Source organism: Schistosoma mansoni, chromosome 2 (assembly GCF_000237925.1).
Source record: "Schistosoma mansoni strain Puerto Rico chromosome 2, complete genome".
In the NCBI taxonomy this organism is placed as follows: Eukaryota; Metazoa; Platyhelminthes; class Trematoda; order Strigeidida; family Schistosomatidae; genus Schistosoma; species Schistosoma mansoni.
In genome coordinates this window covers 19,185,454-19,208,951 of record NC_031496.1, presented here as the reverse complement: position 1 = coordinate 19,208,951, position 23,498 = coordinate 19,185,454, and the positions used below count along the sequence as shown (strand labels likewise).

The following is a 23,498-nucleotide window of genomic DNA, read 5'->3' as shown; positions in this document are numbered from 1 at the left end:
CTCACGATGCTCCACTGCCTTGTGGATCAGATCTTTCGGTCAAAGGCTCCGGGTATGGCCCCCTAAGAAAACCACCTGCTTCAGTTCGGGCACCTGGGCAGTATCACAGCCCTCAAGCAAATCGAATGAGATTTGTATGGCGCATATGTATCTGGTGCTTCCTTGTACCAATATTTATGTGTTTAAATAAATAAATAAATAACCCTCGCTTCAAACGCCATCGCGTTATCCACTCGGCCACTGAGTCCTGATAGCCACTTGCTTATGCGATGGGGTGAAGTTTAAATTCATTCAGTATTGTTTGTTTGAATCTTCCCATCGATTTGTTAGGACTGCAACTGGTCAGTCTCTAATTGGCATATGTGCATACTGTGCGTATTGCCTCAATATAGCTTTAATTCACAAGTATGGTAAGCAGTTTTTACATTATTTTTATTATTATTATCCTTGTCTATTCTTATCCCCCTTTTCCAGTCTAGTTGACCTTTTACTTTTATATATAAATGTTCTTAACAAGTATATGTGTGATCAGATTGTTCGAAATGTATTGGGATAATATATCACATAGTTCTGATAATCCTCGTCCTATTATACTATCGAGAGAAACAATTTAATCAATATGGAGATTTGTCAAACGTCAACAAACCAATTAAAAAAAATTTATTAGCTCTTAACATACACTGTTAAAGTTTCGTACGTGGCTGATATCGACTCAGATCTCTGAAGTTCCAATTACTCTGTATACCTCACAAAGTTAGACATGTAAAATGAAAGTGCTGTTAGTACGTCTTGAATTTCTATTGATTCTGGTTTTAAACCATCTTGGCCACTAATGCAGTAAGTATCTAGTGAGAATAAACCCACTTTCTTATGTTCTTATAGACTTGTGATCTAAAAGTTAGTGACTTGGTTTACGATTGGTGAATAGCAAATTGAAATGTGTGTCACCTATTGTGTTGCATGAAGGCGAATAATATTCGTAGCCCGCACATCACATATACCTAGGTTGCAATTGATCAGTATTGGTTTAGTAATTGGTTAAGTACCTTAGCTTTCTCATTTTAGGTTTTTTGTTAGCATGTTTTACCAAAAATTCGGTAGGCGTAAGTATCCTTCATATATGAATTTTGTTACCCCTGTTTACCATTTATACAAATATTAAGTGGTTACTAACTACCTAAAATCCACTTCATAACACAGCTCACATATATATGTATATATATATAATCTATTTTTGTGACTATTTGATAATGTAGTATTTATAAGTTGTCCTAATCAGTCAGTCACAACGTAGAACTTCGTACGTGCGTACATCAGTTCGAGCTGCCATACCACATTAGTACAGAGATGTAGTTGTCGATCCAAATACCATAGTGGTAGAGGTAATAAGAGTATAAGCAGTAATTCGGAAGATTAGTGTTTGAAGATACTATTCAACGAGTACAATCCAGTGAGATAAATTTGGAAAGAGAAAATGAAAGGTACATTAAGAATCCGGAAGATTAGAATTTTGGAGAACACAAAGAGTAGGTGTATCTTCACCATTGCAAATGATTTTGAGCCATGTCATTCAAGGTCTCTAACCATCTGTTACTATCGTCTCGTGGATCCCAACCAGGTAATCTACACCTACCGACATGGCTCAGTCCACTTGTCAATGACTTCATGGATTTGTGCCACTTTTTGGTCTGGTCGCCCCTAGCTTTCTTCCGACCTATTCCTACACCATAAAACATTGCACATCCCTAAAACGATCTATTAAAAAGTAAATTTGATCCATTCACTATGTACTTGGGTATAAACCATACGCCAGTGGTACTACCTAGTAGCCCAAATTGAAGTAGGTGGAGCGTAGTTTGAACCCAGTACCTGGTGACTAAAAGCCGATCACCTTAATGACTAAGTCACACTTCATAATTTTAATATTTCTTATGCAAGTCAAGTAAATCAGTAAATCTATAAGTCAGTGTTTTGTGTTACTCTTACTGCTTCAAAAGCTGGTATGAAAGTTGCAGGTATTAAATTAGAGAAAACGCAATCAAGATTTTAAAATCATATATCCATCTTAATTCAAGTTCCCTTCTAACTCCATATACAGCACAAAATCATATCAAAAATACCTATAATAGATATTCTGATTACTACTACATCCAATATTTGTTATAAACAGCAGGGTATGTTGTATATATGCCAATTCATTTTATATCTTTTCATTCCTCTATAGCTTATTGATGAGTGTCGTAAGGGGTTACTTTGCTATGGTTGTTTGGAGACATGGTTGCTGTGGCGGCTTACAGGTGGTAAAACATTTGCTACGGATGTTAGTTGTGCAAGTGTTACTGGGATGTATGATTCCTTTTCTGTAAGTTATGATGTATTTTCAGTCATGTATTGTAGTTAGGAGTCTTACTTTCTACTATCGTGAATGTTTCCTCGCCTTTAGTGTAATAGAATTTGTCATATCCATGAAAAAAAATTGTCATTTAGAGACACATCGTAGACATAGTTAACGGTCTTTATGACTTACAGATTCCCATTTAGAAAAGTAATTAGGTCGCTTATGTAATGAAATCACGATCATTGAGGTGTGCATTTACTAGTTGATTAGTAAACAAAGGAAATGGCCACAATTCAACGACTTCTAAAGTAGGGAATCTAAAGATTTAGGCTAGTCTCTTAAGGTTTGTCCTTTAGGTTCTAAACAATTCTTTTTGACGGAGGGTATTTATAATGTTTGATTGTCAACCAATAACCGAGATGCTCAACGTTGAGCCATTACGATTTTGCCTTTTAAATGGGTTACAGTGGCAGATTTCCAACAGCCAAAGACAATAATATCAATAATTATTGTGACCTAGTTTCTGCACATTAAGCCATGCGCAAGTTTGCTACTTGTTGTATATAAAGTAATTTCACACACCTCAACATATTGCAGATGAAGTCATACTTTAACATTCCCTCATATGGTAAAATTTAGTTTTCTCAGGCCATTGAATGATGATATCCCTCACCATTTTATACAAGAAATGGTGCTACTATGGTGTATGCTACTTATGTTGACAGACATAAATAGTAGGTAACACCGATAACAAGTGGGATGCCTGGTAGCAGAAGGTTGAGAATATTGAATTGGAGAGAACAGTGATGTAAACAGAGAGTAATTTTAATAATAACTGGAATGAAGGAACGATAAAATCTGTAAGAGGCAACTGATGGAGGATGTGCAAATGAAGCACTTAGTGTATAGCTTTCATATTTTACGAAGACACTGTAATTTTGCATTAAACAATAAATTGGTCTTTCCCATCTGAGTTGTCGTTCACTACACTACTATCTAACACGAGCTTCTCTTTTCGCACTTATCACTTTATTTTATTGCATTAAAAATATGGAGATAATCTCACTTCATTTACTTACATAACCCACTCAAGTACTTAGTGTTATGTCGTGTTGTTGATTTTCTTGTATACTGTGCCTTTTTAGCGTAAGTGGAGTCGTCCGATTTTGGCTAGTTTAGGAATACCTGCCAATATTCTTCCTGGTGTATATCCTTCCAGGTGAGTGAACTATTCATCTATTATTTTTAGAAAAATACTCGTTGGAATCTTGTTAGTTAGTTTTTAGTAAAAAAGACACCGATGTAGTCAGCTAATGATTCATCAGAATTTCACATGTATGTGCGATACTACCTTTATGTGACTTGATCTACGTAGTAGCCAACAACTGAAATTCTCACTTTCCTCAATCATTTTCTACCCCAAGCTCCACATACAACCTCGTAAGATTTTGGGATTCATGTGTCCACTAACCTCAAAATACTAGTTGATCGGAGTATGACATTTTCTGAACTGAATACTGCTGGTTTGTAAAAGATTACTGACAAAATTGTTTTTCCAGTTTCTTTACTTTTACGTAGGTTGATTTTTTAGTTTCGACTTTTTTATTAATTATTTCGATCAAGAATATTCTATCACCATCATTTAAGCTGCATTGGGCATCTCCACTTACATTCAATGCACCGGTTTGTTTTCTGTCGCATAGCAATAAAAACTACGCCATTTTTGTTTATGAAGCTAAAACAATTCCGCGTGAATCATCATCCTCCAACACAAGTTTCTTTATATCATATCAAATTTATTCACCAACAGTTCTCTGAACTAATTTCGTTGCATATATTCATATTCCACAGAGACTTAAGGGAGCTAGAAATTTTAAAACTTGGAGGGATAATTTTGCTTATTTTTCTTTGCAAGCCACTAAGGTGGGTGTTTCAAGATTTTCTCACTAACTGAATTGTCGTCATCGGGAGCGAATGCCACTCATTGTTATTAACATGTTTTTGCCACATTTTCTTTATAATTCAGAATATTTTTCTATGGGCTAGACCAGACCAAAGTAGTCGGTTTTTGTAAACGACAACTCCCTGAGGCTTTGACCTGAAGGTCTAATCTACACGAGAATATATCAACTTCAAGAGATGCAGTCCCTTAGTAAGCAGTGACCAAATAGGTTAATATACCATTCATCTCTTCGAGATCCGGGAGCATATTTACTCCATTGGTATGGGTCTAGTGCTTTAACTATCAAATCACTACTACATTTGTTTAACAATATATCTAAAAAATTGAATTTGATCTGGCTTGGAAAGATAATTTTATTTGAAGATTTTCAGCTTTAAAAAAATTATTCAAGTAGTTTTGTATGGTCATAATCGTTGTTTAATTGTCTTGTCTATCCAGTTGTATAAAATTCGTCGTCTATAATTTTTAGCAGAATATAGATTGAATTAAAGTACGTTCCGTGCAGAATCGTGTTGCTAGACGTTGTTTAGCTATTTCTTGTTTAATCAGCGCTAGCAGATACCTGTAGAAGACTAGAATCCTCTCATGTAAAAGCTATAAATATACTACCGTTTTTCTTATTGCAATTCCTACTTCCATCTATCCTTGTTATTTGAAATATAGTTTCGTTCCTGTTCAACCGTGTTCTGACTTGGGGATTTGTCTAGTGAATTGGTGTCCAAGAATACTAAGAAATTGAAGTAGCTGGGTCGTAATTAGAGAAATCATAACACTAAGCTACTCTTTTATCTAGCTCATTTGTTTCGTCTATCAATAATGGTTGAGTGGCAAATAAACGTTTGTAATAAGTGTCATTCTCATTCGCTAGCATTCACATAGCTTACCGGATTTAGTGGAAGAACTTTATAGGTAATTTGGGAACTGTCAATGATATTTCACTCACAATTAACTATCATTTTTTAAAACTAATTATCACTCCCCTTTTTTTTATCATATAACTACGCGTATTTTTATTTTTCAGTTATTATTATGGCACTGTTCAAAATGGTCCACTGGGGTATTCATCAAACCCTTCTTTGTCTATTCCGATCACTGGTATCATTGGTGATGCTCAAGCTGCCACCTTAACAGAAAATTGTTTATCTCCTTTTCAAGCCAAACTTACATTAGGCACCGGGATGTTCTTAAATTTAATTTCTGGTTCTAGAGCTCTAGCCCTAATGAATGGTACGTATAATATCACGTTAATACTGTGTATGCTTAACCATTATTGTTAATAGTGTAAGCAGATAAACTATCAACAACCTACGACATATATGTATTTGTGTTACCTTAGCTAGAGGAAACTAATGGAGTTTGGTTTGTGCACTAACCTCTTAGAAATCAACAGATACCATTTCACTTTGCTGATCTGATAGGTTGAGTGAGTTTACAGCTGCGAAACGTGGCTATTAAGAGTGGATGATACTCGTAAGTTACTGATATTTGATCACAGATATTGCTCCTATCTGTTGGGATTACAGGGTCATTAATAGTGAGGTTAGACTCAGAGTGTTAGGGAATGATGATAAATCAGTTGATGAGGTTGTAAACCGATGTCGACTAAGATGGGTGGGCCACGCATTAGGGCGCGCAATCGTGACTAGTGTTGGAGATGGTTGGAATAAAGCCAGGGGCGGCGAAACCGAAACGTAGCATAAGTCCTTGAAGTCACTAACTTCTAGTCTGAGCCATGTTGGTAGATACAGATTACTTGGTCGAGGTCCGCACGACTATTGTGAGGAGTGGTTGGAGACTCTGAGTGACATGGCTCAGAATCGATCACGATGGCGTAGGTGTATGCACTCTTTGTCTTGTCTTAAACCGTCAGATTGAATTTACTTTATGCCTTTATTTATACGAAACAACTCTTTCTTTCTATATCATATTCTTATATGAAATCTTTTTTCTATATATTACTACCATTGAAGTTACTCCTTCTATGAATATGATGTTCATCTTGTGCTAATGAGGTGTGGAGACTTGGGCCGATGCATCTATATGCCTAGTCCTGCGTATTAGATGACTGACTATATATAACAAATTTTTGGTTTAATTTTTCCTGTTCTCATAGTTTATTCCAGCTTTTATTCCTAATGCTGTATGTCACAGCGTTTGTAGTTTTTAATGTACGTAAGCGCATTGACTTATTACATGAGTAATCGTGCCATCATTGCCAATATATATGTTGTGTAGATACACTTTAGTTTTATTAACGATTTTGAAAAATATAAAAGTGCACTGTTGTAAAGTAAGTGGATTATAACTTCAAATGTGTGATAACAAATCAAACAAATCATAATATAGTGTGTCTTAAATGATTTTGTCAAGCTTTTCTAATTTGTTGTTCTCAGCAAGATAGACTATCATTATTATTCATAAACTTGTTCTGTATAGTTTTTAGTACTAGACTAGTTGATATAATAGGATTTAAATAAAGAGCACTAGTTTTTGGAATATAACAGGTCTCTACTATTGACATTTTAGACACTTATTGTGACTATCTCAAGCTGGGTATTAGCAAAGGTTTACATTTACAAGCGTAACTAGATTATTAATTTATGGTTGGTGTCGTGCTTTAGTTCATCCTAAACAATTTATTTTTCTACCTGGCATTCAACCTTACTAGACAGGTAGTGTACTGGGACGTGCTCCAGCCATCTGAATGATAGTAAGTTAATTCTATTTACCAGTACTGCCTCGTACATTCAACATTAAATCATACACATGATGTAATGGCTTTCGAAATTATCTCGTTACTCATAACAGATGGAGGAGTATCCAATTTTACAGCTTAACTGTGCAAAGACTAGTGCTTTGATCATCAAAATTACCTATTGTTAGGAACCTAACAGTTACAAGGGTAATTTAGTAGTTCCACCAGACATTTGGGTCCTTTTGTGATACAGTTTATGAGGTATACACGAGTTCTTTTTACTTAATTTGGCTATTAGTTATCTAAAATGCTTCCATCATTAATCTGTATCAAATAAATGGATATATGATCGATATCATGGAGTACAAAGTATTCTAAGTGACAACCCATTCATGAAGCCATGTTTAAATTTCATCAGCCTTCTAGGATTTGTTCAGTAAGTATATCAGGCCTTATCTGCATCACTCTTTAGTTTATCTATATCTAGTTCTTTACGGTGGTGGGACTCAACTTGATAAACTAAGCTCCCACAGAATTTTGATTTAAGGTGAGCATGTTGGTCGGTTTATTTGCTGACCCGGTTATATGACTTCAGTAGCACAACTTCATCGTCGATTACAAGATTTTTGCATTTAGCCGACAGCTAAAGCCTAGTCGTGTTTTTGGCCGAATAATGTGGAGTTGTACTGTACCTATCTGTTACATTTTATCTATTCTGTAGGCTTTTATCCTGTTATTGGATGGGCATCGGGCCAGGCATATTTTGACTCTGTTCCGACTTTTGAAATAGATTCTACTAGCAGTTCTTCAGAATCTCCATCATCAGTACTATCTACATCTAGATCTGTTCATCTGGATAATCTTACTTATTTAGTTGAAGGTTTCTATCCGCATGCTGGTACACTTATTGATTGGTTGAAGTCAGAAAGTGAGTAATTTTTCTAATCATTTTTCAGTACATATATTTATTTATGGCAAAAAATCATTAACTAAGGTTTCATGACTATTGGTTTTTATAACAATGGGCTTTCACGCGGTCAACATACACAATATAATACCCGAAAATTCTTGAAACAAGACAGTTAACCTCAGTGTTCTGTAGTCTTCACTGTTTTACTCAATAGCAGTAATTACAATGACTGGTTAATGTTGGGTGGAATGAGTCGGAGCTGTTCACAGTACCGACGATGCGCTCGTCATCTTCCCCCAAGTCTTGAACTTGAATATTTTTTTGTACCGTTTGTCCACAAATTCATCCCTCCTTTTCGAATAGCATGCCTCAGTGATTTATATTTACCACTTCGGTTGATACTATTATTATTTATACTTTTTCGATATTCTTGTTAATTTCATTTCGCTCTGCTGGTGTGGTATAGGAATTTCGATTATTTCAAAGTTGTCAACGTTGATTATAACTGACTGTTTTTCAACCGTTGCTAGCTTGTGGTAAATTCTCTTTAAGAATATATTTCTTTTTGACTCATGTATATGTAGCTTTAAAAATGTCTGTTCATGTGATACACTTTATTTCAACGTTCATCTTTTATCTATCTGTGTTGGAATCATGTGAACAGTTAATTCTTTCTCATATTTGTAGTTACTGTTGGCGTGTTTTTTTCTAATATAACCCGTTTTCTTAAAAAAAACTTAATCAACTTATTTAACTAATACCTTCATCGTTATGAATTCATTTGTCAAGACGAAATTGCCTCTCACCTGTCTATAATAAAATAAAATATCATCAAGCAATAAACTTCTCTTTTCAACCACATCATTTGTCGAAGCTTTACAATCTCATAATTATTTGACATACAGTTCATTGAAAAATAGAGTGCTGTTGCGTAATAAAGTGTTCGGCGATTTCGAGTGTCAAAAGTAGGTTGTGCTGATGTCTGATAGTTGATGAAAAAAACGGTAAGAACCATAGATGAGGATCAAAAGACATGATTAGTTACATAGCCTTGCCAATTTCTATTGTTGGTGGGCTATTATTTATATGAAGGTCTATGTATGCTGCTTCGATGATGTCCGATGGGTTCAGTGGGGGTGTTCTATTTAAGAGCTCTTCAAAGTACTCTATCCAGCTGTTCTTACGCCACACTGATTGGTTTTTTTCTTTGTTCCTAACTAGCCGTTTTGGTCTACTATCTTTCCCTCTTAACTTGCATCATATAATTCTCTCATTTTTCCTTCTCTCGTAGCTTATTTTGCTGTAGTTGTCATGTCTTCCACATATTTGCGCTTGTCGGGTGCCTCGATAATCCGGGACCTATAAATTTCCCATCCTATAAAGGCTTTTTGTGTTTCCTTGGACAAGGTCAGGGCAACTCCTTGTGTGTGGGAGCACTGATTTCTTTATGACTAGAATACTATAACATTTCTCCCGAAGTTATTCTTCCCTGTCCTGATTGTTTCCAATGTGTTTCGCGTATTTCTAGTTGAATCAGATTGCATCTCTTCATTTCTGCTGTTGTCTGGAGGACCACCACGATCCCCCATATTGTTCGGACATTCCATTTACTGATATTGATTGTTGCCGTAGTTTCTCACTCAACTCCCAGAGTAGAGTCTACATAGTGAAACTGGTTTTTCCGGGTTCTCGTTTTTTTGTGGGGTTCTTTATTACGAGGTGGGCTTGCTAAGCCTTCACTCAACTCTCTTTTACCCGGCTTCGGGATTGACAGTAATCTTAGAAGGGAGAACCATGCGGAGTTGATATCTTCCGTAAAGAATTTTGTTTTGCTGAACGATCTTCATTATCTATCTGATTTGGTGTCCCCAAACATAAAAGTAGTGGTTTGTTGTTGATACTCAGCCGTTCACAAAATTGAATTCCACCTTACAATTATTTATAAGCACTAGTTACCAGGTTAGCAATACTGTTTCGATTAAGGAGATACTGGAAAATTCCCCTCTCCCTAAAAAGTCACCCGTAGTCGATTTGTAAAGAATTTGTACAGTACGCGGCAACTGACATTAAAAGTCGCAATCTTACTGTCCTGTTTTCTCACTCCATTATTATCAACAGAATCTTAAACTATGTTGTTCAGTGTCTAACTACCCTGTTACTAATTATTTAAGGTTAATTTAACAGGATAATATGAGTTTGGCTGTTAATCATCACTAGCTTCAAAATGTGACTCTTGGAGCTCTAATGAGAATCTGTGACCAGTGGAGTCCGATCCGTGTCGGGTGTGAAACAACTATCCATCTCAGGCAACGGACACATAATTCAGTCGTAAGAATTAGGGTGAGTGATTCTGTGACGTGTGCGCACATATTCTGTCAGATTGCAGCTAGCTTCGTAATTATATCAAATTCTGATGGTCATATTCATCATAATGTAGGTGGGCTTTGGTCATGAATTTTGTGTATCAGTTGCTACAATCCATTACTCTGCTTTAGTTTTGCACTATTATATTTACCGTTATTTTGGTTGCTTCCAAAATTCACTCGTTTTTAGTTAGGAGTATAGTATAGAGAGGGATAAGCCAATCGTAATCTTCCGTTACAAAACTCTTGGTGAAAATACTTTTATATAGTGGCCAGAACGTGTACAATTGTTATGAAGAATTCTTTTTGTTATCATATATTGAAAATGACAATGTTAAACGCATCAAGTGATCATATCTTGTACATAGATTTTACATAATGTGTGAACCATTTTTTTTGTTTCAGTTTGATTTGTCTATGATAAACTCTTAAATCATTTTATTGGTAATTCACCAAATGATGAGCAAGCTAGTGTAGTAAGGATGGTAAAAGTTATAACAATTTCCACGCGACTTCTTCACATCGATACAGTAACAATGATGTTTCTCCTATATATCTGTATAATTCTTCAGCGAATATGTTTATAAAGATTTTGTAGACAGTAATGAATTTCCTATAGAACTATTTATGATTATCAGAAAGATTAAAAAGATATTAAGCATAAATAATGAATTCGCGTGTGTCAATATTTCTACAATTTTAAGAATAAACGATAATCTATCTCGGAAAATCAATTAATTTTAACAGGTTTCATTAGTTCTGTTACGAAATACTTTTGATTCAGAGAAATTATCTGTTCATTGTCTGAATAGTAGCTTTGAATATACGTGGTTATAAGAAACTCACAAGCTCCTGTGCACTATTGAACCTTTGTATTTTTATGCTTGTTACTCAGAAGAATATGCGTTTGAATATTATAAATTGACCTAGTTCTATTCTGCTTTGCAAATGCGATAAATACTAAGATGTCTTAACTCTGCGAACATCATCACTTAAGAGTAGTTTTAATAAAATACTTTTATGCTGTTATTGTGATTGTCGTTTGACTTTTACTTCAGTCTGTATCAGTAAAAAGAAATACTTATTAGACATTATTAATGGTTAAACTTTTATTTTTTTCAGATATTTTCTCTACATATTCTGAATTAGAAGAAATACTTTATAGTGGTGATCAACTTGGTAAGATTTACATGTCTTAGCGACTATCTACCAATTTTGTTTCGTGTCTTTGAATGGACGTCTGTATCGAAGTCTTTTAAAATAATATGTTCAGCTGGTTTATCACTACCTTTAAAGCCGCTTTACGTCATAACACGGCTTAACCAAGGGTTTTCTACTCTGATGCCTGTTGTACTAGTTAAAAAAAGCTGTGCAATTTTGTTGCATTCGTCATCAGTGAATCTTCTAAGGCTTGATAATGTTAAGTGAGCCAGAAATCTGTCCATAATTAATTCAAGACTTAATTTTTCACTCGAGTTTAAGTTCGGTGTTATGTCCCCTCGAATGCCCGGGTACGGCCGAGAGTGGAGAGAGTCAGCTCTCCCTCTCGAAATACTCTCACATGGCAACGTGTATACAGCCCCTTCCAGGGAAGTCCTAATCACTGCCTTGTCGTGGCATTACTGTTCACGAAATTGAGAGAACGAAAAGCGAATGTCCGCCGCTTTAACTGGGTTGGGGGACACGGAGGGTCGACCTACGGGAGTTGGAAAACCCCTATTGCAAACCAATGGTGCACATGGGCTCCAATATCCTGAGGAAACAAATGGCATATGAACCTATTGTTGGTCATCGAATACCATGGGACTGCATCTCCTCACGATGCTCCACTGTTTTGTGGATCAGACCTTTAGGTCAAAGGCTCCAGGTGTGGCCCCCTGAGAAAACCACCTGCTTCGGTTTAAGCATCTGGGCAGTATCACAGCTCATACACAAATCAAGTGATCTGTGTGGCACATATGTATCTGGTACCCCCTTCTGCCAATATTTGTGTTCAAATAATAATATTACTAACCTTAGCCTATACGATTATCGCGAAACACGATTACTAATTTAGATACGCTGACTTATACGACCCAACTAATGACTTATACACCAGTATAAGCAACGTAGAGTCCCGATCGGTCCTTTTTCTGCCTATGTATCTGGTGCTTCCTTGTACCAATAGTTATGTGTTTAAATAAAATGAAATACAAATAATAAAGAGTCATACAAGTTTCCGATTCTCTTATGTAACAAATTCTGTTTCTTTTATAGTCTACTAAACTCATTTTCATCCTTGTAATAATTCTTAGATTAATGAATACTATTTCCACGTACAACCAAAATGTAGTATTGGTTTAGTCGTGAATAACTAACTGATATATATCACTTGTAAATATTCTGATTCATAAATAGCTGTCTTTCTCCTGCTAAAATATTTTTTATAGGTTTGGATGAAAAAGCTACTCGTGAAAATATCTTCTATATCCCATTACTAAGGAATACGCTTATAAATCATCAAAACACTTTAGTAGATGAGAAATTAAACAGAAAATCATTTTATGGACCAGATGGATTAGTAATCGGATTGGATTATTCAAAGTCTGCTGACAAACTACTTGTTGCACGTGTTTTTATTGAGTCGATTGCATTTTGTACAAAATTGATGCTGGAAAATTATCGTAAACAAACGCGTAAGTGAACATTTTTCTAATTAATAATGATTTCAATGTACAAAACAAGTCATATTTTAAATGATCTATCTTAAACCAACATTTTTCGTTTTCATACAGTTTTATCCCTTCATAAATTTAAATAAGCACATGAATGACAATTTTTCAAACTAAAATAAATTCATTCGTTTTCTCTTTAGTTATAAAAACAAATTAATAGGTTTGGTTAGTTCAAGCTATAAATATACATGTGGAATTTTGTTCCAATAAATGAACTATCCATCAGTAAAGAGCAAGTTGTTAGTAAAAACGTCAAAGTTGGTATTTTATGGGAGTTTTCGCAAACTAATTGGGTTGATAATGCTAGGATACTGGAAAATATGATTTTTTAAAAATAATGTGATAGAAAATCACAAAAATATGATAAAAACATCTGTAAGTTGAACTCATCGAATGGTAGATCGTGAATTAATCAATTATTTACATTTGTTCATTTCAGTTACCAAGGTAGTTGAAAGTTAGTCACTGACTCTTTTCAGTACAAACAGCAGTTTTAAGCTTGATAGCTATAACCCTCACAAATCGAACCTAGTCTGTTTATTAGTTGTTTCAAATGTATGGCGTCTAATTTGTATCCGTTGCCTAACGGCAATGTTAAATGGTCCGATCAGCTTGGGAAGTAAAAAACCATAATAATTGATAGCAAAACACATAATTGAAACGGGGCACAGAATTGACATCAATACAGCTTTTAGGACGTTGTCTAAAAATTGTCAAAGATGAATTCTCGGGTTTATTGAAGCCTTGACTATTCGTAAGTTTAAACAAAAACGATTTGTCGTAACCCTGAATTTACCTTGGTAATCCTTATGTCATTTTATGGCCTAGGGTAATACGACAATTTCTTATTGCTTCTATAAAATATAAGAAAATTTTTCTCCCCTTTATTACCTCGATTACTTGAACTTTCATTTAACTGACCTTTGTTAATCTTCATATAAAACGCCCTGACAAGTATATGTGTGACCAGATTGTTCGAAATGTGTATTACAAAGAGATCACATTTTTTTCAAATCAACTCCCTCTTCTCATTGCTCTATCGCAATTTATGAAATAGACTAATTGCTTTAAACATGTTTTTTTCCCAGGTTTTTCCTCACTTATTTCTTAGTTGTATTCAATACCGTCTACTTCTCTACGCTACCCCACCTATCTATGTTTTCTAGGGAACCTGTGTTTTTTTTTAACCGTTAGGTTACGTACCACACTTTGTTCAGATGATACATTGCAACTTGAGTTTTCATTTGTATGCTAACTAATCTTATAAGATCAGTTTAGGCTGATCGTGATTTCAGAGTTGTACTCTTGAGTGGAACAATTTGTGAATAATTCATTAAACTTTTCATATTACTCCTATTTCGCTAAGTTATTTTCCTACCTTATCCTTATTAAATATATTTATTTCTATAGTTTCTCTTATGTTTGCTCATCACATACAGATTCGAAATTTTTAGTAGTAAAAATTCTATTCATTTATTATCTTGAAACCCTATAGATCCATAATTTCTTCCAAGCTATCTGTTATTAAGGTGTAAATGTTTTGTAGTTGATTGATTATCCGACTTTGATAGTTGATGTCTGTTGAAAGTATGTATTTTATTCGAATGCTTAAAAATTTTGATCTATCATATCTTTGTAATAGTGTGGTTTGAGTCCCAAACATTTTAACTACGATCGTCAAGTCACACAAAATAGACATTGTAATCTGTCTGTTTGTGGATAAATTATTAATATGCAAACTTGATAAATACTATATTCTCGTGTTTAATTTTTCCGTCCTTCCCTCCAGGTATTTCTCCTTCCATTCTTTATGTTAATGGAAATGTGGCACGTTCAAATTGGTTGCTACAGCGTATGTCTAATACAATCGGAATCCCAGTGGAACGCAGAGGTCTTGAAGAATGCAGTTGTTTAGGTGCAGCAATTGTTGCTGGTGTCGGTGCAGGTAAATTTATCATCAACTATTTTTCGACATATATTTTATTAATGTATTCCGATAGTAATTTCTATGAAGCTCAAACTTCTGACTAATATTCTTGCATACACGTAGGTGCTCTATACAGAAACAAACCGGTAGAAATTACCATCGTCTTTATTGCCTAATGTCAGTAACTAACATATTTACTGTCATTTTTAATGAATCATTTTGAACCACGACGGCAGCAGTAATCATTATATATATATATATATATATATATACTGTGGAGGCAAATACTCTTCTGAAGCAAATACTCTTCTGAAGCAAGCAGTAGGGAATGTTAAAACAGCCACTCCACAGTATGCACGTCGTCAGGTTTCTTGGATTAGAAATCGGTTTCTACGACGTTCTATAGAAGGTAGCATTCCTGTTTATCGTATAGATGTGACAGATTTCCTAAACGCTGAATCTCCAGATATTTGGCATAAGATAATTATTGCATCAAGTGTACGCCTAGTCTACAATGAATTGATGAAAATAGATGGTTTACTCTATGAAAACTTGAAAAACGATGATTATATATATATATTGTATACTATTTCATTGCATTGCTCATGACTAGCCAAAAATAGTTTTTATTTTACTACAAACATAACATAAATAGTTTCATGAACATATTACTATATTGTTACAATTCTTATTGATACACGTATTAAGTTAGGTATTTGGAGAAGCGAATTTCGTTTTCTTTTTAAACTAGGTTGTAGTGGATCTCTACACTAATTGGTTGAAGTTTTCCCGTTGTCGATATTAACACTACATTTGCTCAGTCTCTACTGACATATATGCTTTTTTGGCGGATTAGCTTGATAGTTCATTTAGTTACAAGTTTTAATACATTTGCATCATGGCTATCAAGGTAATTCAAGACGCGCGTTTCATCCTATATGTGGCCACAGTGTCGATGCTCACGCTGAGATTCGAACCTAATGTGTTTATTATCGGCAAGCATTATTAGTCTAAAAAACCTAGTGTTGTCGTCAGATCAAGTATCTTCGGAAAGTGGAAGGTAGATATTCATATCTGTAAAAAAGTTAAACAGCAATAATGACATTGGCAGATTCCTCAGATAATAACTTTTATATCGGCCTTTACATGTTACTTAAACTCTTGTCTATCTGATACCTTTATTAGATTCAGATTATTTCAGTCACCCCTTTGTTGTTAGTAATAGTAGAAATCAGGCGCATATTTTAAAGGAATCAAAGTTGTTTCCAGTTCCTTTTCTACTCATTATGTTGCTTAAGACCGTAGGAACATGGGTCTATAGTTTACTATACTAAATTCAGTATTTTATGTGTTACTCACTGTCCAAATTATGTCCATTTGGAATTTATTGTTTAGTTTATAAGGTAAGATTAAATTTTCTAGTTGCCTTAAAGTGATATATGTGAAATTAGGCTTTCTTTAAATGAGAATGTTTTATCCAATAAACAATGAAATTCTTACTGTAGAGTTCAGTATTTGTTTTCCATTTAACTCCGTCAATTAGTGTATGCATCGTTCAAGCACTAGCTAATAGTTATAATTTGTCTGAACACATCGGCTAAAGAACATTGAGAGGTTGAAGTGAGTCACCTACTTAATTAGTATATCACAGAGCAGAGCTTACTTTCATATTTCTTACAGCTCAACGATAGTTTTTTCTCTTACCTCATACGATTATTTTACAATTGTTCAATTCCAAGGTTATCTAATTATAGTTGACTTTTAAGTTTTTCTTAGTAGTACTGTATTCAAGTTTCATTGATTGTAGATTCATTTGATTGTGCATCTCTTTTACTCATGGTGTGATCCTGTATGAATCAGTTTTCATGTATATATGTATAATAATTCTATATTTAGCATTTTTCTTAGTAAGGTGTTAAATATGAAACAACTAGGTTCGCCTGTCCTTATAACAATCATTTGTGTGCACGAATCATATTAATAACTAATTGTTACAAATTTCACAAAAAACTATCTGTTGTATACCGGTGAGAATAATGAATGGTAACTGTTGGAATTTATTTCTGGGCTAATACTATACATACATTGTTATTGTATAATTATTAAGTAGCTGAACTATGCGTACTCATGTTCCTCTTATTATAAGCTTTATTTTGACCCATAGACTATTATTATATGGTTTACCATTCTTGAGTTATGCCCAGTCTATTAATTACACTCTCCCATATTCACAGCCACTTTTGGCTAAATCTTGTACAAATGTTTTCTATTTTGTGGTGCAATGTGATCTGTTTGGTTTGTATTATAAACACAGTATGTTTGAAATACATGATTTATATCGCAGAGGCTGATATTGGTGTTCTGGACTTAACAGCCAGGGCTAGGCAGGAATAAGGACCGATAAGGTCTCTAGACTGCACATACTGGTTTTATGCATCATTGGTCCGGTCGATAAATCACTATTCTCTAATTGGCGGTATCATTACGTCATATATTCATGAGGGCAAAAGACCACAAGTTATAACACCATCTCTTATTAGTAGTATGTTTGATTTATAGTAGGGTATAGATGCGCACAGTAGGCTATGTTCATATCCGTGCAAATGGTATGTACAAAATGTTTTTATCAAAACTATATAAGATGATCCGAAAATTGTATCTGGATCATGTGCTGTATTTATAGTGTTATTTCAAGGTTTATTCAGTATGAGGACGTTCATAAAACATCGTATATGGAAAAACGAGAACACTACAAGGTGCTTACTTTTCTGAGTTATAGTAACAGTACTGTTGTTGTCAATAATAAATAAATATATTTTTGTTATATCACAATGAATAGAAAAATTGTATTTCTGACGTTTCATCACTTAATGTAAGCCACAATATTTCCACTCATTGGAATATGACAAATATATATTTATCTTTTATTAACTCTCTACCCAATATTCACTTTATTTGAAACTAACAAGTCCAATCTTAGTGTTGATGTTGTTGTTCAGTTTTTGATAGATCTTTATGCTACAAACATTGCTTTAAAATATTCTACTTTACCAAGAATTAAGTGATTACACAACAATTATCATTTTAACCTCAATATAAATGTCCACCGATATTGGATGAATTGTTTGTGGCCAACTATTAACAATATAGATTGAACTCAATCTTGACAGTGTTTCGATTCCCTTTTACAGTTACTGTTGAATTTTGAATCACTATATCAACATGCAATTCAGTGATATGAAGTGATAAAATAATTCTTTTTTAATGTTTAGATGACACCGTAGTTATATTGTCCAAATCAACATTAGTTACTTGTCTTGCCGATAAGTTGAAAATGCAGATGCCAGTTTGCAAGGTTTAATTTGTCTGTACATCTATTGCGCTTGTTCATATATCATGCTAGGTGAAGACGAGAAAGCCCTGTTAATAAATGCCGTCATCATTTCAGGCAATAGTATATCGTATAAAAGTAAAATGATTTTAATATTTTGTAGATTAATGAATACAGTCACAATTTTATTAATTTTACATGTAAATTTATTTTCTTGTTTTAAAAATTATTTGTCTATATGTGTATTTCTCGCTTGTTGTTTCTGACATTTGTGCTTCACTTATTTAATCACAAGTTAGGATTTTATTCTAAATTTTGTGGTTTAGACACTTTAAATCGCATTCACATAAAAGACAGTCTTAATCGCTCGATTTTTCTGTTAATATACTGTTTTTTTTTAAAAAATGTATTCAATTAGTTCCCTTATTAAATTTAAACAGAGATTGATTTATGTGTAGCATATTACGTATTTGCCTTAATATTGATGAGTAGAAATTTAACAATAAACATATATCTCATTTTAATTCTAATGAAACGGTTTTCGCCTCCGGCTTTCGAAAACTATATGAAGAATCAGAAAATTTAAAATATTCTTTATTGAAATCGTAAATCAATCAATGTTAGACCACCATCAAAAGCCCAAAAGGACTGGAAGGCAGTTTCGTCCCAGTATGGGTCTGCTCAGAAGTACCTAACCACGACTCCACACGAAGGTATAAAAGTTAGGTCCTCCATTTTTGTCCAACTTCATTATAGACCTACTACTGGAAAAAACGTTCTTCTGGACTGAATTTTCAGGAATTGATTTCCTACCAGGAGGCTGACATATCGACTTAGAATACGCAGATGACATAGTCCTGTATGGTGAAGACGCTGATAAAATGCAGATTTCTTTGGTAGCACTCAGCAACAATGTCAGGTTGTTTGGAATGCGTTTCTCTCCCTCTAAATGCAAGTTGTTGCTTCAGGACTGGCCTGTGTCAACACCTGAACCAAGGAATAGGGAGCAAAGTAGTCGAACGCGTCGACAACTTCACTGATCTTGGAAGTCTGACCATCCCTAATGTGTTTGGTGTCTTATGTCTCACGCGCGAACACTTACCCCCTAAACCTATGAGTCGGCATACGAGGGTGTTAATGTCTACTCTCAACCAATCCACGGCATTAGGTGACCATCTTTCATTTCATTGTCTTTGGTGGACAACTGTTCTACACCCTACATGGATTGGACTCCACTGGTCACGACTTCTCACCAGAACTCTGTAAACTTCCTGTTGTGGACTGATTAAGGTTAAACGATAACACTATTGAATGGTGACTCATTGGTTTAAGGGTTAGGCGTTCGCGCGTGAGACCGAAGGTCCTGAGTTCTATTTTCTCGTGTGGGGTCGTCGTTGGGTACTGCTGAGGAGACCTATACTGGGACGAAACTGCCTTCCAGTCCTTTCGGGCTTTTAATGGTGTTCTAAAATTGACTAGTTCATGATTTCGATGAAGTTCAACAATCTCTACAACATTTTACTGAAAAGTAAAATATTTTACTCTGTATCACAATGATGGGTTTCACTGGGGTTTATTCAGTATTTGTTAACATGTTTCAGTAACAATGACCGAAACGAGTTCTTTCTCGAAGCCTTTTACATATCAAAGTACATAATATTATCGCACGTATTAAATACCGCGTACTTAAATCAACTACATTTGATGTGTCAGTGATATTTTTACCCTAAAAAGATATAAAGACATAGGTATTGTTAAGACTCATAATCGACAGTTCTCACTCACGCTAATTTGAGTTTCTGGACAGTAGACTATTACTTAGCGACTGTGTATTGAAGCTTTCCTTAGGCTTTTTTCCCGTTCCAGAATCTCACCTGAACCATCAATTATGTATAGATAAACAAATGCATATCAAATCATGAATCTTTGACTTCCAACCATGAACATCAAAATTTGAATACAACAACATAGAGATAAAAAGGACGACAAATCTTCAGTGTGATGTAAAAAATTCTCCCCCTACATCCATTATTTACAATTTTTCAAGGCTTTTTATTCATAATGCTGTTAAAACATATTTCAGTAACTTTAATCGTCACTTATTGTATACCATGTGCACCTTTTACATTCCCTAATCAACAAATACAAGTGTGATTAACAGGTCATGTGACCGACGGGAATATACTGTTAGTAGAATCGAGAAAACTTATTTTTTAATAAATTTAAAAGATTTTAGTTAATAGTGAAATCATTGGAAAATATTTTTGGCACAAGGCACGATTATTCTGTCCTGTTGTAATTTCCAGCTATTCTAATGTTTTTCATCGCAATTAAATATAAGTCAAACTAATAATTATCCAAGCTTTTTACATCGTCTATACCAAGAATTATCATACAAAACGAAACATTATTGTATTAATTCTAAATGAAAATCACATGTTTCATGAAATCTCCCATAACGTTCTTACGTTAGGTACACTCAAACCACAGAGACTGATAAGTATCTTCGAATCACTACCATTTACGAAATGATGTTTTTTGTGATATCAGGATGAATACGCTCACTCTCATTATGGTTGTCTAGTTTGTGAAACTACCGTCGATATTTTTGTTAATTATTTTCTGATTAGTTCATTATCCAGCATTTCTTTTATATATCTTTTTAGGTTTATGGCCAAGTTTCTTCGCAGCAACTGAAGCTCTACACAAACGACTTCAGTCAGAAGCAAATAGTCTTCCTTCTGTTGATATTAATAATGCAAATCTTAATAAAAAAAATAATAAATCAAACTCACATGAACTGTACAGGCGCTTTATGCCTGAATCTTCAGAAATATGCATATCTATAAAAAAACGTTATCATATTTGGTCTCATCTACGTGCTTCATATTTGCCAAAAAAATCCACTGGTTTGAAACTTGTATGAAATAACAAAGTTATAATCTTTTACGTTTTGTTGTTAATTCATTCTCTTTTTTCTTTCGTTATTTAGTTACCTGCAGATGGGTGTTCGTCCGTTTATTCATTATTATGTATTTGTATTTCTTGTATTTATATTTTCCTCTTTTTTTATATATTTTTCCGTTGGTATTTATGTTCGTTATTTCATTGAATTAATATTTATCCGTTTTTTTGTTTTTTTTTATTGTATTATTTGCATTTTTTTATACAGATAAATTTGATTATAAACAAAGTAGATCTTTTACTTTTCAGTTCAACATTTTCGTCAATTTTCCACCAAATATTCTACATTTCTGTTACCAATCAATACAAGCGGAGATATAGTTAAATAAGAGAGTACCGTAGTGAACGAGAACATAAGTGGTGACAACCGAATGTATTGGAATACAAAACTACAGAATCTCTTGTTAAAATCCGAGAACCATACAGTAAATACTTCATTTGCAAAATGTCAATCAATTGTCTCAGACTTGATTGTTTCTCTGTTTCCACATCAATCACTATCTTTTCTTTGGTCTTCTTAACCATCTGCCTCCAAGCATTTCGCTTTAGATTGATGATGCATACTACTTATATCTGTTAACATCAGTAGCACACATCATACTATCATTTATCAATTCAAAAGTGGTACGTCAAACAAAATATCCTATGAACAAATTGATAAATATTCGCTAAGTAACAGTTATAATTCTTTTTTATTTGTTTGAACACATTACTATTGGTACAAAGGGGTACTGGATGCGTATGCGCCACACAAGTCACTTGATTTTTGTGTGGGCTGTGATACTGCCCGGGTGCCCAAACCGAAGCAGGTGGTTTTCTCAGGGGGTCACACCCGGAGCCTCCGACCTAAGGGTCTGACTCACAAGGCAGTGGAGCAACGTTACGAGATGGAGTCACATGGTATCCGGTGACCAGCAATAGCTTCATAGGCTAAACATTTTTCACAAAAACCAATATGAGTAGTTTGTTGCATTTTGGCTTTTTCTTATGTTCCCTATACGGTTTAACTGAATATAATTTAAAATGTCAGTTTTTTTCCTCCCTAATTACGGCAAGTTATGATCGAAATTTCGTTCAGCGTTTTTTTGGTTAACTTACTGTATACTAATTTTGTTTAATCAGTGTTTTACAATAAAGCACATCTTCTGGTGTGTTCTCTCTTGCTTGTTTACAAATATGATTTTTAGAATTGTTCATCTGTTTTGTTTACATGTATATTGTTAGTTTTTAGTTATATACCTTTAAAAGTGTATATATGAGTATAAATCTAATGTTCACAATTAACTTTTATGTAAACTTCTACCTAACAAAAAATGCTTAGTATTCTTGTTTCAGTACTCAGTACCCTCTACCTAATAAGTGATGTTGAATTTAAATAAAACTTAAACATTAACGTGACAAATCAATTGATTTTTAGTTTGTATCGACTAAAATAGTTTATATATTAAAATACTGCCGCTATACCTACTAGAGAAAAAGCCTGTGTATAAAATTATCTGCTGAACTGATTCCTATGATGAACTGTAACCATTTTTGTAGACATCATGTGGATGGACTCTCAATAACTTAGCACCTGGAGTAAAAGTGTCAATTCAATAGCTACACATTATATCACCAATGGAAAAATTTGAAGAGAATAAAAAATAATATTTTCTTGCATAGTCGCTTTCCACTCATGACTTCTAATGTATCCGCTTTATCCAAAACTTTGTGTCGATCACGGCCTTTGTTTTGGTTCAATGATTATTACATGCTTCCTAACGCTCCTCTTATCAGCTATATCATTGAACTTATGGACAAGACATAAACCTCATGATCTTGTGATGTTGCCATGCCCATCCGGGACTCCCCGTCCTGTTAGCATTTAAATGCATTTTTATATATTTTTCGATTCCACGACAAGCTAATGCTAACACCTATAACATGTGTGTTACATTCTATCTAAAACAGAACAAACCAGAGTACTGTATAGTATAAACATAGTATGAGACTCAGCAGGCTACTTGCAGGTGCTCTCTTACCTTTAATCTACCCTGTTAATACTGATTTACTATTCACATTGTGTACTGTATTATTATCTTTGCTCCCCCTTACATTTTAATTTGTCTAGTTGACCTTTTATATTTTATATACCTCTTACCAAGAATATATGTGGTCAGATTGGTAGAAACGTACTACGCCAATATGCAACTAAGTCGCAATAATGGTCGATCTCTTTCCAGTCATACTGAATAACATTACATATTCTCCATCTATATAGTTCTACTAACTTTAGTATTATTAGTCTTTAATC

At 34.2% G+C, this 23,498-nt stretch overlaps 1 protein-coding gene across 1 annotated transcript in view; it reads left to right on the top strand.

Annotated features, from left to right (window-relative positions):
- The window catches only part of Smp_124440 (putative glycerol kinase), a gene marked incomplete at its 5' end in the record, with an annotated part of 28,132 nt that extends 6,704 nt beyond the window's left edge, over positions 1-21,428 (top strand). Inside the window, 9 exons of the mRNA XM_018795985.1 lie at positions 2,225-2,362; positions 3,484-3,557; positions 5,323-5,528; positions 7,718-7,924; positions 11,392-11,448; positions 12,699-12,944; positions 14,773-14,928; positions 20,108-20,244; positions 20,908-21,428. Coding sequence (XP_018650243.1) covers positions 2,225-2,362; positions 3,484-3,557; positions 5,323-5,528; positions 7,718-7,924; positions 11,392-11,448; positions 12,699-12,944; positions 14,773-14,928; positions 20,108-20,163 — 1,140 coding nt within the window. The 3' untranslated portion in view covers positions 20,164-20,244; positions 20,908-21,428. The remainder of the gene's footprint in view (positions 1-2,224; positions 2,363-3,483; positions 3,558-5,322; positions 5,529-7,717; positions 7,925-11,391; positions 11,449-12,698; positions 12,945-14,772; positions 14,929-20,107; positions 20,245-20,907) is intronic.
- Between the last annotated feature and the right edge of the window lie 2,070 nt (positions 21,429-23,498).